This window comes from Pseudophryne corroboree, chromosome 3 (assembly GCF_028390025.1).
Source record: "Pseudophryne corroboree isolate aPseCor3 chromosome 3, aPseCor3.hap2, whole genome shotgun sequence".
Lineage (NCBI taxonomy): Eukaryota > Metazoa > Chordata > Amphibia > Anura > Myobatrachidae > Pseudophryne > Pseudophryne corroboree.
In genome coordinates, this window is record NC_086446.1 from 611,678,929 (window position 1) to 611,693,540 (window position 14,612).

Below are 14,612 nucleotides of genomic sequence, written 5' to 3' on the forward strand. Positions count from 1 at the left end.
TTTCCTCTGCCCCCGCCTCTGGCAAGAAAGGACGCACCTCGGACTTTCTTGTTTCTTTGTTCTAAAGGCTGCATTTGATAATGTCGTGCTTTCCTAGGCTGTGCAGGAATATAAGGCAAAATATCAGAATTACCAGCTATAGCTGTGGAGACCAGGTCCGAGAACCCGTCTCCACACAATCCTCAGCCTTCCATATGCCTCTTAAGTCGGCATCATCTGTCCATTGCATATTCTACAGGACACGTCAAGCAGAAATCGACATAGCTTTGTCTCTAGGACCCAGTATACTCATGTCTCTTTGGGCATGTTTTATTTATATATATATATATATATATATCTCTTAAGACAGCATCTTTAATATATATATAAATCTCTATATATACATATATCTATATATATCTACATACTAGGGTCTCAATCTCTGCTGATAAGGTACCTGTCCACGCTGCCCCAGCGCTATAAACCCATGCCGACACAATCGCCGGTCTGTGCAGGATCCCTGAGAATAGCTGTTACGACAGGTTACCTTTTGGGCAAACGTGACACCCTAGGGGATGATTCCCATCGTATCCTGGCCCTAGTGGGGAAAGGATACTGCCTGAGAATTCTTTGTGGGAAACTGCAGTCTCTTGTCTGGAGATTCCCGCTCTTTTTCCTCATGAGAGGAGGGAAATTTACCTCAGCTTTCTTCCCCTTAAACATGTGTACCCTTGTGTCAGGGACAGATGAGTCATCAGTGATATGCAAATCATCTTTTATTACAATAATCATATATTGAATACTTTTCTGCCATTTTGGCTGTAACTTTGCATTATCGTAGTCGACACTGGAGTCAATCTCCGTGTCGACATCAGTGTTTATTATTTTGGATAGTGAGCACTGAGAGACACTGAAGATCTCTGCGACAGAGGGACAGACATGGGTAGATTTCCTGTCTGTTCTCTAATCTTTTGTGCAATAAATTCACCTTAGCACTTAATTACACATATCCAACAGGTGTCGGCGTTGTCGACGGAGACACCCTCACACACATATTTGCTCTATCTCCTCCTTAGGGGAGCCTTTTACCTCAGACATGTCGACACACACGTACCGACACACCACACACACAGGGGATGCTCTATTTGAAGACAGTTCCCCCACAAGGCCCCTTGGAGAGACAGAGAGAGAGTATGCCAGCACACACCCCAGCACAATATGACCCAGGAATCACACAGTAACGTAATGGTAACCCAGTAGATGCTGTATATATTGTTTTTACGCCAAATTTATGTGCCCCCCCTCTCTTTTCACCCTCTTCTATCATGCTTCTGCAGGGGAGAGCCTGGGGAGCTTCCTCTCAGTGGAGCTGTGGAGAGAAAATGGCGCTGGTGAGTGCTGAGGAAGAAGCCCCGCCCCCTCAGCGGCGGGCTTCTGTCCCGCGATTTTGTGTAAAATAATGGCGGAGGCTCATGCATATATACAGTGCCCAACTGTAGATATGCTGCTTTTGCCAAGAGGTACCTAATTGCTGCCCAGGGCGCCCCCCCCTCTGCGCCCTGCACCCTACAGTGACCGGAGTGTGTGGGTTTAATGTGGGAGCAATGGCGCACAGCTGCAGTGCTGTGCGCTACCTCATATGAAGACTGGAGTCTTCTGCCGCCGCTTTTGACGTCTTCTTGCTTCTCACGCCGGCTTCTGGCTTTGCGAGGGGGACGGCGGCGCGGCTCTGGGGCGGCGCGGCTCCTGTGTTCGATCCCTCTGGAGCTAATGGTGTCCAGTAGCCTAAGAAGCATGACCTATCCGCAGTTAGTAGGTCTGCTTCTCTCCCCTCAGTCCCACGTAGCAGAGAGTCTGTTGCCAGCAGATCTCTCTGAAAATAAAAAATCCTAACAAAATACTTTCTTATTAGCAAGCTCAGGAGAGCTCACTAAAGTGCAACCAGCTCTGTCCGGGCACAGATTCTAACTGAGGTCTGGAGGAGGGACATAGAGGGAGGAGCCAGTGCACACCAGTATTCCTAATTCTTTCTTAAAGTGCCCTGTCTCCTGCGGAGCCTGTCTATTCCCCATGGTCCTTACGGAGTCCCCAGCATCCACTAGGACGTTAGAGAAATACTTATTACACAGAATATGTGTCATAAGTATCTTCTTTGTATTATTTTAATCATTAATGACAGGGGAGGCACTGCCTTCCCTGCCTCCCCTGACTGCACGTCCCTGGTAATATACAACAATATTAACAATGAACAATGCACGCTCCCGCTCGTCGTTCAGCGATTACCAATATTGAGCTGACATGCAGCTCAACTCGTCAATGTCAGGCTGAGCTGCATGGTTGGGAATGCCGGCGGTGACGTCACTGAACGTTATCGTTGAACGATAATGTTCAGTGTGTACGCATAGTCAGTCATCGCCGGCATTTCTACATTGCCCAGTGTGCACCTGGCTTAAGTTTATGTATTTGTACTGTATACATGACGTAGAAATATGATATGGGTGCATATGTAAGTACGTTTTTTGCTATGCTATTTTATGAGTACATTTGGATTCCAGCACTGTAAATTAGGTATAAAGGAATTAATAAAAATACAGAATTTGTGAGCATAAACAATTAGCTACATTTTTTATCAGCTTTTTGGTTTATTTAATTGGTTACTTGTTGCTACGGTTGTTTCTTGGTTTATAAACATATAGGGGGGTATCCAATTACAGCCTATTCATTTTCGGTGGTTGAAAACAGAAGGATATCTCGATTAATGGGGCTAATTCAGATCTGATCGCAGCAGCAAATTTGTTAGCTAACAGGCAAAACCATGTGCACTGCAGGTGTGGCAGATATAACATTTGCAGAGAGAGTTAGATTTGGGTGGGTTATATTGTTTCTGTGCAGGGTAAATACTGGCTGCTTTATTTTTACAAAGCAATTTAGATTTCAGTTTGAACATACCCCACACAAATCTAACTCTCTCTGCACATGTTCTATCTGCCTCCCCTGCAGTGTACATGGTTTTGCCCATTAGCTAGCAAATTGTCTGCTGCTATCAGATCTGAATTAGGCCCCATGACCGATGGTCATTTTCAAGGTATCTTATTGCAGGCCGTTTTCATCAGCCGAAAACGGACCCGTGATCATGCGAAAACAGATGGGATAGGAGATAAATCTCTGATCCCATGTGTTAATGTGGCTCCGGCAGCCGCTTATCATGGACTATGCTTCGTGTGCCTGAGGTACCTGAAGCATAATCCGTGATAAGTGCCAGCATTGAGGGGAGGAGAGCGCCGCATCGGGGCTAATAGGATAGCCCCCGCTGATACAATTACCCACAGTCATTGACCGCAGGTGATTGAATACCCCCCATACTGTTTTTTTTAGTAAAGGTGTTTTGGATTATATTTTTATGTATTTATTCATTTTATTAGATGACAAAAAAAGACAGTTCAATATAAAATTCATAGAAAAACAAGTTTAAATGAAATGTACATAAATAGAGAAATGTTGAAAGCAAATGTTTATATCTATATAAATATGAGCACACAATGTTTTTTTTTTATCAAACTGCTGAATAGAAAATAATGTGAAGTTTTACATGTCCTTTTCATTGACATAATGATGTCCTTCCTAATATAATGCTATTAAAGAACAACATATTCAATATGCCAGTGGCTTTAAACCCATATCATTTTGCAATGATGATCATTCCAATATACTTAATTACTTAATTTTATTTATATAGCGCTCTTTCTCACACAGGACTCAAGGCGCTTTGAGGTGAATAAGTAAGCCCATTGAATGGTATTCTGGATTGAATTTTTAATAAGTTAAATTAAAATTTCATTTTCGGTTACATAATTTATAACAAAGCCTTTCTTGGTGCTTCCAAACCATTGACAAATTTATTTTGCATTTATGCAGTAACACAAATTAACGTGGGACTGATTTCACTGGCATGCATTTACCCGGTGTATGGTTTAACAACATATCGATGACTTATTTGTACTGAGTGTAATCCAGACAAGCGTTCCCAGAAATATCCTGCAAGTACTATGTTTCATAATCAAAATTAACTAGTATGAATAAATAACTACGATTTTATTCTAATATATATCAAGCTTGCCTACTCTCATGAGCTCACAAGTATGTCCAGGAGATTCACAACATTTCCATCACACTCTGTGACTCTCAGCAAAATGAAGGGCTGGGGCTTTTCATTGGGTCCATATTATACAGTTACATAGAGAGAACTTTAACATAATATGCAAACCATCTTCAAAAAACATTGTATTGCAAAATAACTTTGAACAACACATACGTACTGATCCATGTCAGTCTTGCTTGTGTCACTGTCAGACTCAGATGACGACGCTCCTGAGAAGAGGAGAAAAATTATGTAAAACACATTTTCACACATACATAGCTGTATGAACATATATCTACATATACATCTGAGTCCAAACACTGGGGCTTCAATGGTTGCTGCAATTGTACCTCTGCTGCAAAATTAATGTAATACATAAAAAATCTAATAAAGAATCAGATTTTAATTTTTTGTATAACTATGGGCGGTATCCTATTAGCAGAGGTAAGTTACCGAGGCTAAAGGTCTTGCGTGGGGCTATCCTAGTAGCAGGCAGGAGAAACCAAATCCCTGGAAACAGCCCTGTTTTCAGGCGATAACAGAGGTGTTTCTCACGAAAACACACACGTTTCACTGAACCTGTGTGTTCAGGAGAAATGGCATTTTTTTTACGGGTGATCTAATAGGATAATCTGTAAAAAAAACAAAACGGTGAAACATCAGGAAAAAAACGTTTTACCGCGGCTAGTTGGATACCACCTAATATATTCAACTTGAAGAAAAGCATACCATAAAATAAAGCATCTAAAATATTAGTTAAAAAATAATTTGATTAACAAAAGAGCAAATAAATCCACATACACAAAAGAAAAACAAATCATTGAAAAGGTAATTTGGTCAATGCGAATCGTCAGTGACATAGTGTATACACAGTAGATGGTATGAGGTCAGTATACCGCTCGACGGGATCCACAATACCGACGCCAAGATCCCAACTGGGGCACCATACCGGCAAGCCACCCACAAATACCCACTTCCTGTCAATTTCCTTGCGAACATCCGTGTGAATGGATCCTTTGCACAAACTCGTCAATCCCCTTTGCACCGTCCGTCGCGCCTGAGCATGTGCAGTTCGGATCTGATCGGCCGCTGTTTGAAAACGCACAGCAGCGATAAGTTCTGAATTCCCCCCCCCCCCCCGCCCCAGTTTCTTACAGGGAAACTTCATGCTTTTCCACCCATCTTTCTTCTGCAGCACCACGAGGAATAGCTCTTGGTATTAGTTTACACCCCTTTTGGTGAACTAGGTTCTGCATAAGGGCTTTAGTAATACTTCTATACAGACAACAACCAGATTTATTTGTCACCCCTGAAACTAAAGGTAAACATAGAAAAACACAAATGTACTGTGTTATTCTCTCAATTTTGCAAATCTCTTCCTGATATCTATTTAACAGGTAATGGTATAATCATTCTGACTACTACCACAGTTTGCTGTATCATTTATCCTTCACATTCTGACAATATGCGGGAATTCAAATGTTTGAAAAGTCGGTTCGGTGTCTGTTTTGTCCTGTCTATTAGATAGGAAAAAACAAACACCCAACTGACTTTTCAAACAATTGAATCTCCCCTTATATGTCATGTGGCTTATATCTGTACTAGCTTTATATGTCCTTTTATAGCACAAGATGCCTCCAAGTTCATGATCTTACAATTTCCAGTATTGAATATTGCAGCCTCCTTTTGTCTGGCCTACCAATGATAACACTGTTCCCCTTTATAATCAAACATGAATGTTGCTGTAAACCTGATCTACACGTCCTATCCGAGTGTGTGGTATAATAGTGTCGAGTTAGACAGCCAATAGATAGACAACACATGTTAGACAGTCAAAAGGTTGACAGGGTCAAGAGGGAAACATGAAAAAGTAGACAGTATAAAAGGTTGACAGGGTGAAAAGGTAGACAAGGTAAAAAGTTTGACATGAAAATGGTCGACATATAAAAGGTAGACACCATTATTATTTTTTATTTTTTATTTTTGGGGTTTGTGTGGATAGCTTTGTGATCCGGGACCTCCAATTGTAGAAAGGCATCCGCTCGCCAAAAGGTTTTAACCAACTCTATGCCAACATGGATAGAGCAAGTATGAAAAAGTCCAAAAACATGTAAAATGTAAAAAAAAACACCTGTGTCTACCTTTTGTATGTAAACCATTTTCATGTCGACCTTTTCGACCTTTTTTCATGTCGACCTTTTGACCATGTCGACATAATGTCTGTCTAACATATGGTGTCTATCTACTGACTGTCTAAACTAGACACTGTCTATCATTCAGATATAGGGGCAGATGTATTAAGCCTGGAGAAGTAAAAAGATTTTTTGGGGGAGGGCGTGTCAATACGGCGCAAAGCAGCTCAGGTGTTCAGGTCCAAAAAATAAATGTCACCACATTTATAACACAATCATAGACAAGAAACAATTATTGAACCTGTATAACACACAGTGCGCTAAAGAAAAAGAAACTAATACGTCCCTTATTAGGAGAAGTGTAGGAGATTTTTCATACTGTGGATCCTTCTTCTGACGTTATATGTCCAGAGCATATGTCCCAATATAGAAAAAATGACAACAAATAATACAATGTGTAGTATGTTCTTATGACAGTAATGAATAAGCATGAGAACTTCTGAAAGCTGTTCACGGGCGTATCCCACTCACACAAGGGATAGAGGAGATATACATATCAAGGTATCTTTCACCGATGGTGCCCTTGATCCCTTTTGGAGTCTAAACCGGTGTCTTTCACTCTCTGGGTGCAAACCAATCTGGTGATATTCCCACAGAATAAACAGCTTACAATATTAGGAGAGCGTACCGCAACACTCACAGCAAGAGGAATGGAAACAAGCACATCAAGGTTTCTTTTTATGAGGCGTTGTTCTCATTCCCTCCACTCATGGTGTATATCCGGGACGTATACCCCAATATGGAAAAAAAATAATAATGTAATGTGTAGTATATCCTTAATGATCAAGGGTATATACTATAGATATTTAAAAAGGGTTGTTCAAAGGCGTACCCCACTCACACAGAAGATGAGGGGAGTACACTCATCAAGGTATCTTTTAACCAAATAGTGCCCTGCTCCTATTAGAGTCCAATCTGGTGTCTTTCGTTCTCTGAAGTGCAAACCCGTCTAGTGATGTTTACCAAAGAGTGTATAGCTTACATTATCAGGAAAGCGTACCCAGCACTCACAGCAAGAGAAGGGAGAAGACGCACATCAAGGTATCTTTTATAAAAGGTGTTCTGTCCAATATATAGCGTACCCGAACTCACAGTTTGCAGGGCCGGAGCTTCCACTAGGCAGCTTTAGGCAGCTGCCTAGGGGCTCCGGGACTTGAGGGGGCGGCCTGCTACAGTAGCATAGTCCTACCTTTCACAGCCACTGCAATCCCCCAGAATGCGTATTTTACAGTAGCCGTGACTGCTAAGCTCCCGTATTGCAGCTTCCAGCTCCACCCGGCACAGGCAGTAACTTTGACAGCTCCTGGAGTCCTGGCTGGGGGTGACATGGAGCACTGCTCTTCATTCCAGGCTCTTTCACAGACTACTCAGTTCCAACTGTGCACTGCAGCCTGCAGGTAAGGTGACTGCACAGTGCATTCTCTGCATTGATGAGGAAAGAGAGCGAGAGCAGCGGTGTGGTGAGGGGGTGGGTGGTGGGGGGGGGGGGATAAGGAGCAGGCATGCACACAGTCTGGGGGGATGAGCAGCAGCATGAACACAGATTTTTTTTGGGGGGGATAGAACAGCAGACATTTAACAGAGTAGGGGGGAGGGGGTGAGAGCAGCATGCCTTTCATCTGAAGGGTGGGGAAGGGGCAGAAGGCAGAAGTTTTGCCTAGGGTGTCGAGAAACCTTGCACCGGCCCTGACAGTTTGTGGTGTGTTGTTGTTCCCATAATGGTATCTTTATATAGCTGGAGGAATTTCTTTTCACAAATGGGCCAAAGCACTCAAAAACCGTAGTAGCAGTGAAAAAATAAGATTTTAAACCTACCGGTAAATCTATTTCTCCTAGTCCGTAGAGGATGCTGGGGACTCCGTAAGGACCATGGGGTATAGACGGGCTCCGCAGGAGATAGGGCACCTGAAAAGAACTTTGACTATGGGTGTGCACTGGCTCCTCCCTCTATGCCCCTCCTCCAGACCTCAGTTAGAGAACTGTGCCCAGAGGAGATGGACAATACAAGGCAGGATTCTAAAATCCAAGGGCAAGATTCATACCAGCCCACACCAATCATACCATGTAACCTGGATCATACATAACCAGTTAACCGTATGAACAACAACAGTAACGGTCCAAGACCGTTTTAAACTGTAACATAACCCTTATGTAAGCAACAACTATATACAAGTCTTGCAGAGTTTCCGCACTGGGACGGGCGCCCAGCATCCTCTACAGACTAGGAGAAATAGATTTACCGGTAGGTTTAAAACCTTATTTTCTCTTACGTCCTAGAGGATGCTGGGGACTCTGTAAGGACCATGGGGTTTATACAATCATCCAATCGGGCGGGAGAGTGCGTATGACTCTGCAGCATTGACTGAGCAAACGCTAGGTCCTCATCAGCCAGGGTATCAAACTTGTAGAATTTAGCAAAAGTGTTTAACCCCGACCAAGTCGCCGCTCGGCAAAGTTGTAATGCGGAGACGCCTCGGGCAGCCGCCCAAGAAGAGCCCACCTTCCTAGTGGAATGGGCCTTAACCGAATTTGGTACCGGCAATCCAGCCGTAGAGTGAGCCTGCTGAATCGTATTACAGATCCAGCGAGCAATAGTCTGCTTCGAAGCAGGTGCGCCAATCTTAATGGCCGCATACAGGACAAACAGAGCCTCTGTTTTCCTAATTCTAGCCGTCCTGGCTACATAAATCTTTAAGGCCCTGACTACGTCCAGGGATCTGGAATCCTCCAGGTCACTTGTAGCCACAGGCACCACAATAGGTTGATTCACATGGAATGAAGAAACCACCTTAGGCAAAAATTGCGGACGTGTCCTCAATTCAGCTCGATCCACATAAAAAATCAAGTAGGGGCTTTTGTGTGACAAAGCCGCCAATTCTGATACTCGCCTTGCTGATGCCAAGGCCAACAACATGACCACCTTCCAAGTAAGAAATTTCAACTCAACCTTGTTAAGCGGTTCAAACCAGTGTGATTTTAGGAACTGCAACACCACGTTGAGGTCCCACGGTGCCAGTGGAGGCACAAAAGGAGGCTGGTTGTGTAGCACTCCCTTTACAAACGTCTGGACTTCTGGAAGAGAAGCCAATTTCTTCTGAAAGAAAATTGAGAGGGCCGAAATCTGAACCTTAACAAAGCCTAATTTCAGGCCCATATCCACTCCTGTCTGTAGGAAGTGGAGAAAACGAGCCAGATGAAAATCTTCCGTAGGTGCATTCTTGGTCTCACACCAAGACACATACTTTCGCCAGATACGGTGATAATGCTTAACCGTCACCTCCTTCCTAGCCTTTATTAAAGTAGGGATGACCTCTTCTGGAATCCCCTTTTTCGCTAGGATTCGGCGTTCAACCGCCATGCCGTCAAACGTAACCGCGGTAAGTCCCGAAATACACAGGGCCCCTGTTGCAACAGGTCTTCCCTCAGAGGAAGGGGCCAGGGATCTCCTGTGAGCATCTCTTGTAGATCTGAGTACCATGCCCTTCGAGGCCAGTCTGGGACAACGAGTATCCTCTGTACTCTTCTTTGCCTTATGATCCTCAACACTTTTGTGATGAGAGGAAGAGGAGGAAACACGTAGACCGATTTGAACACCCACGGTGTTATCAGAGCGTCTACTGCCACTGCCTGAGGGTCCCGAGACCTGGCACAATACCTCCGAAGCTTTTTGTTCAGGCGTGACGCCATCATGTCTATTTGAGGAGTTCCCCAAAGACGTGTTATGTCTGTAAAGACTTCTTGATGAAGTCCCCACTCTCCTGGATGGAGATCGTGTCTGCTGAGGAAGTCTGCTTCCCAGTTGTCCACTCCCAGAATGAAGACAGCCGACAGAGCGCTTACATGATTTTCCGCCCAGCGAAGAATCTTGGTGGCTTCCACCATCGCGACTCTGCTTCTTGTCCTGCCTTGGCGGTTCACATGAGCCACTGCTGTGACACTGTCTGATTGAATCAGAATCGGTAGGTTTCGAAGAAGACTCTCCGCTTGTCGAAGGCCGTTGTAAATGGCCCTGAGTTCCAACACATTGATGTGTAGACAGGACTCCTGGTCTGATAAAGTCCCTGAAAATTTTTTCCCTGTGTGACCGCTCCCCATCCTCGGAGGCTCGCGTCCGTGGTAACCAGGATCCAGTCCTGAATTCCGAACCGGCGACCCTCCAGCAGGTGAGCACTTTGCAACCACCACAGGAGAGACACTCTGGCCCCTGGGGACAGAGTTATTTTCCGATGTAAGTGCAGATGGGACCCGGACCACTTGTCCAGAAGGTCCCATTGAAAAGTCCTTGCATGGAACCTTCCGAAGGGAATGGCCTCGTAGGCCGCCACCATTTTTCCCAGAACTCGAGTGCATTGGTGAACTGACACCCTTTTCGGTTTTAGCAGGTCTCTGACCATGTTCTGGATGTCTTGGGCTTTCTCTATTGGGAGGAAGACCTTCATTTGTTCCGTATCCAGTATCATACCTAGAAACTGCAGTCGAGTTGTCGGAATCAACTGTGACTTCGGTAGATTTAAAATCCAACCGTGTTGCTGGAGCACTCTCAGAGAGAGCGCCACACTGCTCAGCAATTTCTCCCTTGATCTCGCTTTTATCAGGAGATTGTCCAAGTATGGGATAATTGTGACTCCAGCTTGCGCAGGACCACCATCATTTCCGCCATCATCTTGGTGAAAATCCTCGGGGCCGTGGAAAGTCCAAACGGCAACGTCTGAAATTGGTAATGACAATCCTGTACAGCGAATCTCAGGTATTCCTGATGGGGGGCATATATGGGGACATGAAGGTACGCATCCTTTATGTCCAGAGACACCATAAACTCCCCCTCCTCCATGTTGGCTATTATCGCTCTGAGTGATTCCATTTTGAATTTGAATCTTTTTATGTTTAGGTTTAGGGATTTCAGATTCAAAATAGATCTGACCGAACCGTCCGGTTTCGGGACCACAAATAGGGTTGAGTAGTAACCTCTTCCCTGCTGGTGCAGGGGAACCTTGATTATCACTTGCTGTATACACAGCGTTTGAATTGCAGCTAACACTACATCCCTTTCCGATGTGGAAGCTGGTAGGGCCGATTTGAAAAATCGGCGCGGGGGCACCTCCTCGAATTCCAGTTTGTAACCCTGGGAAACTATTTCCAACACCCAGGGATTCAGGTCTGATCTGACTCAGGTCTGACTGAAAAGTCAAAGACGTGCCCCCACCGGTGCGGACTCCCTCAGGGGAGCCCCAGCGTCATGCTGTGTGTTTTGGAGCAGCCGGGGAGGACTTTTGGTCCTGGGCACCTTGCCGAAGCAGGTGCTCTTTTGCCTCTGCCCTTACCTCTGGCGAGGAAAGAGGATCCCCGACCTCTTCTGGACTTGGGCGACCGAAAGGACTGCATCTGATAGGGTGTTACTTTCTTTTGCTGTTGGGGAATATATGGTAAAAAATTTGATTTACCTGCTGTAGCTGTGGAAACCAGGTCCGTCAGCCCATCCCCAAACAATACCTCACCCTTATAGGGTAGTACTTCCATATGTTTTTTGGAATCCGCATCACCCGTCCATTGGCGAGTCCATAAGGATCTTCTCGCCGAGATAGACATGGCATTGGCCCTAGTAGCTAGCAGTCCAATGTCCCTTTGAGCATCCCTCATAAATAAGACTGCGTCTTTAATATGGGCTAGAGTTAAGAATATAGTATCCTTATCCATATTATCAAATTGATCTGTCAGCTCATCTGTCCAAGCTGCAATTGCGCTACACAACCATGCCGACGCAATTGTCGGTCTTAGCACAGCACCCGTATGAGAATAAATACACTTTAAGGTAGTTTCTTGCCTGCGATCTGCAGGGTCCTTAAGGGCCGCTGTGTCTGGAGACGGTAGCGCCACTTTCTTGGACAAGCGCGTCAGGGCCTTGTCCACAGTGGGGGGTGATTCCCAATTCTCCCTGTCCTGCTTAGGGAAGGGGTATGCCATATAAATTCTTTTGGGGATCTGCGGTCTCTTTTCCGGAGTCTCCCAAGCTTTTCCAAAGAAATCATTTAATTCATGAGATGTGGGAAAATTAATAATCTGTTTCTTTTCCATAAACATGTGTACCCTTGTGTCAGGGACCGAGGGTTCATCCTCAATATGCAACACATCCCTTATTGCCACAATCATATACTGAATGGTTTTACTCACCCTAGGGTGCAATTTTACTTCGTCATAGTCGACACTGGAATCAGAATCCGTGTCGGTAGTCTTGTCTTGTGTTAAGGGACCTTTTGAGACCCCGACGGGCCCTGTGAGTCGGTCCAATCCGAGGATTGACCCCCTGATGTCCCCCTTAATTCAGCCTTATCAAGGCTTTTATGTAAAGATGCCACACTTGCATTCAACATATGCCTCATGTCCATCCATTCCGGAGTCGGCACAACCGACGGGGACACACCACTCATTTGCTCCACCTCCTCCTTGGAGAAGCCTTCCGCTTCAGACATGTCGACACCACGTACCGACACCCCCCACACACAGGGATTAACCTACAAGGGGACAAAACCCCAACCAGGCCCTTAGGAGAGACAGAGAGAGAGTATGCCAGCACACACCCAGCGCTTAAAAACACTGTGGAAAAATATGACCAGATAGCGCTTTTTTATATATTAATATTCCAATTCCCACTCACTGCGTCGCCAATGTGCCCCCCTCCTCTTTTTTCCAGCCTGTGAAGTTCAGCAGGGGAGAGACCAGGGAGCCAGCGTTCAGCATGCAGCCTCTGTGGAGAAAATGGCGCTGGTTAGTGCTGAGCATCAAGCCCCGCCCACCCGATGGTGGGCTTCGGTCCCAGTGCTTATTTTATTAAAATGGCGGGGGATTCTTGGATTTACTGCCTCCGCAGCCTAATCCATCTTAACATGCCCAGAAGTGAGGAATATTGCTGCCCAGGGCGCCCCCCCCCCAATGCCCTGCACCCTTCAGTGCTGCTCTGTGTGTGTGTATAGTGGGAGCAATGGCGCGCAGCTTACCGCTGCGCGCCTTACCTCATGAAGATCTGATGTCTTCTGCCGCCTGATGTCTTCTGCCTTCTCATACTCACCCGGCTTCTATCTTCGGCATCTGTGAGGAGGACGGCGGCGCGGCTCCGGGACGAATGCCAGGTGAGACCTGTGTTCCGACACCCTCTGGAGCTAATGGTGTCCAGTAGCCTAGAAACAGAGCCCAACCATAAAGCCAGCGCTGCTTCTCTCTCCTTAGTCCCACAATGCAGGGAGCCTGTTGCCAAAAGGCCTCCCTGAAAATAAAAAACCTAACAAAATTCTTTTAAAACAGAAAACTCTGGAGAGCTCTCTGCAGTGTACCGTTTCTCCTCTGGGCACAGAATCTAACTGAGGTCTGGAGGAGGGGCATAGAGGGAGGAGCCAGTGCACACCCATATTCAAAGTTCTTTTTAGGTGCCCTATCTCCTGCGGAGCCCGTCTATACCCCATGGTCCTTACGGAGTCCCCAGCATCCTCTAGGACGTAAGAGAAAAGACAATATTTATTGGATTAAAAAATCCACAAAAATCTCAATAAAAAGAGTTATAATACCAAATTTACATACAAAGGTAAAGATAAAAAGTTGGACCATCATCCAAACAAAAACACATCTAAGAAAAATAAAGAACATCTGTTGGATGGTATGAAGCTACTCACACTCCTGTGTCAACGCGTTTTGGTGAATAACCTTTATCAAGACATCTTGCATTGTTTATTATTTTTTTCCATACCATCATACCTTGATGTGCGTCTTCTCCTTTCTCTTGCTGTGAGTGCTGGGTACGCTTTCCTGATAATGTAAGCTATACACTCTTTGGTAAACATCACTAGACGGGTTTGCACTTCAGAGAACGAAAGACACCAGATTGGACTCTAAAGGGAGCAGGGCACTATTTGGTTAAAAGATACCTTGATGAGTGTACTCCCCTCATCTTCTGTGTGAGTGGGGTACGCCTTTGAACAACCCTTTTTAAATATCTATAGTATATACCCTTGATCATTAAGGATATACTACACATTACATTATTATTTTTTTTCCATATTGGGGTATACGTCCCGGATATACACCATGAGTGGAGGGAATGAGAACAACGCCTCATAAAAAGAAACCTTGATGTGCTTGTTTCCATTCCTCTTGCTGTGAGTGTTGCGGTACGCTCTCCTAATATTGTAAACTGTTTATTCTGTGGGAATATCACCAGATTGGTTTGCACCCAGAGAGTGAAAGACACCGGGTCAGACTCCAAAAGGGATCAAGGGCACCATCGGTGAAAGATACCTTGATATGTATATCTCCTC

General features: G+C 45.0%; 1 protein-coding gene across 6 annotated transcripts in view; it reads right to left on the reverse strand.

Moving 5' to 3' along the window:
- MYPN (myopalladin) overlaps nucleotides 1-14,612 on the reverse strand; it is a 519,866-nt gene that overhangs the window by 108,645 nt on the left and 396,609 nt on the right. For all 6 annotated transcript variants that reach the window (XM_063961610.1, XM_063961611.1, XM_063961613.1 and 3 more), the window contains one exon: nucleotides 4,296-4,347. In XM_063961610.1, the coding sequence (XP_063817680.1) occupies nucleotides 4,296-4,347 (52 nt within the window). The remainder of the gene's footprint in view (nucleotides 1-4,295; nucleotides 4,348-14,612) is intronic.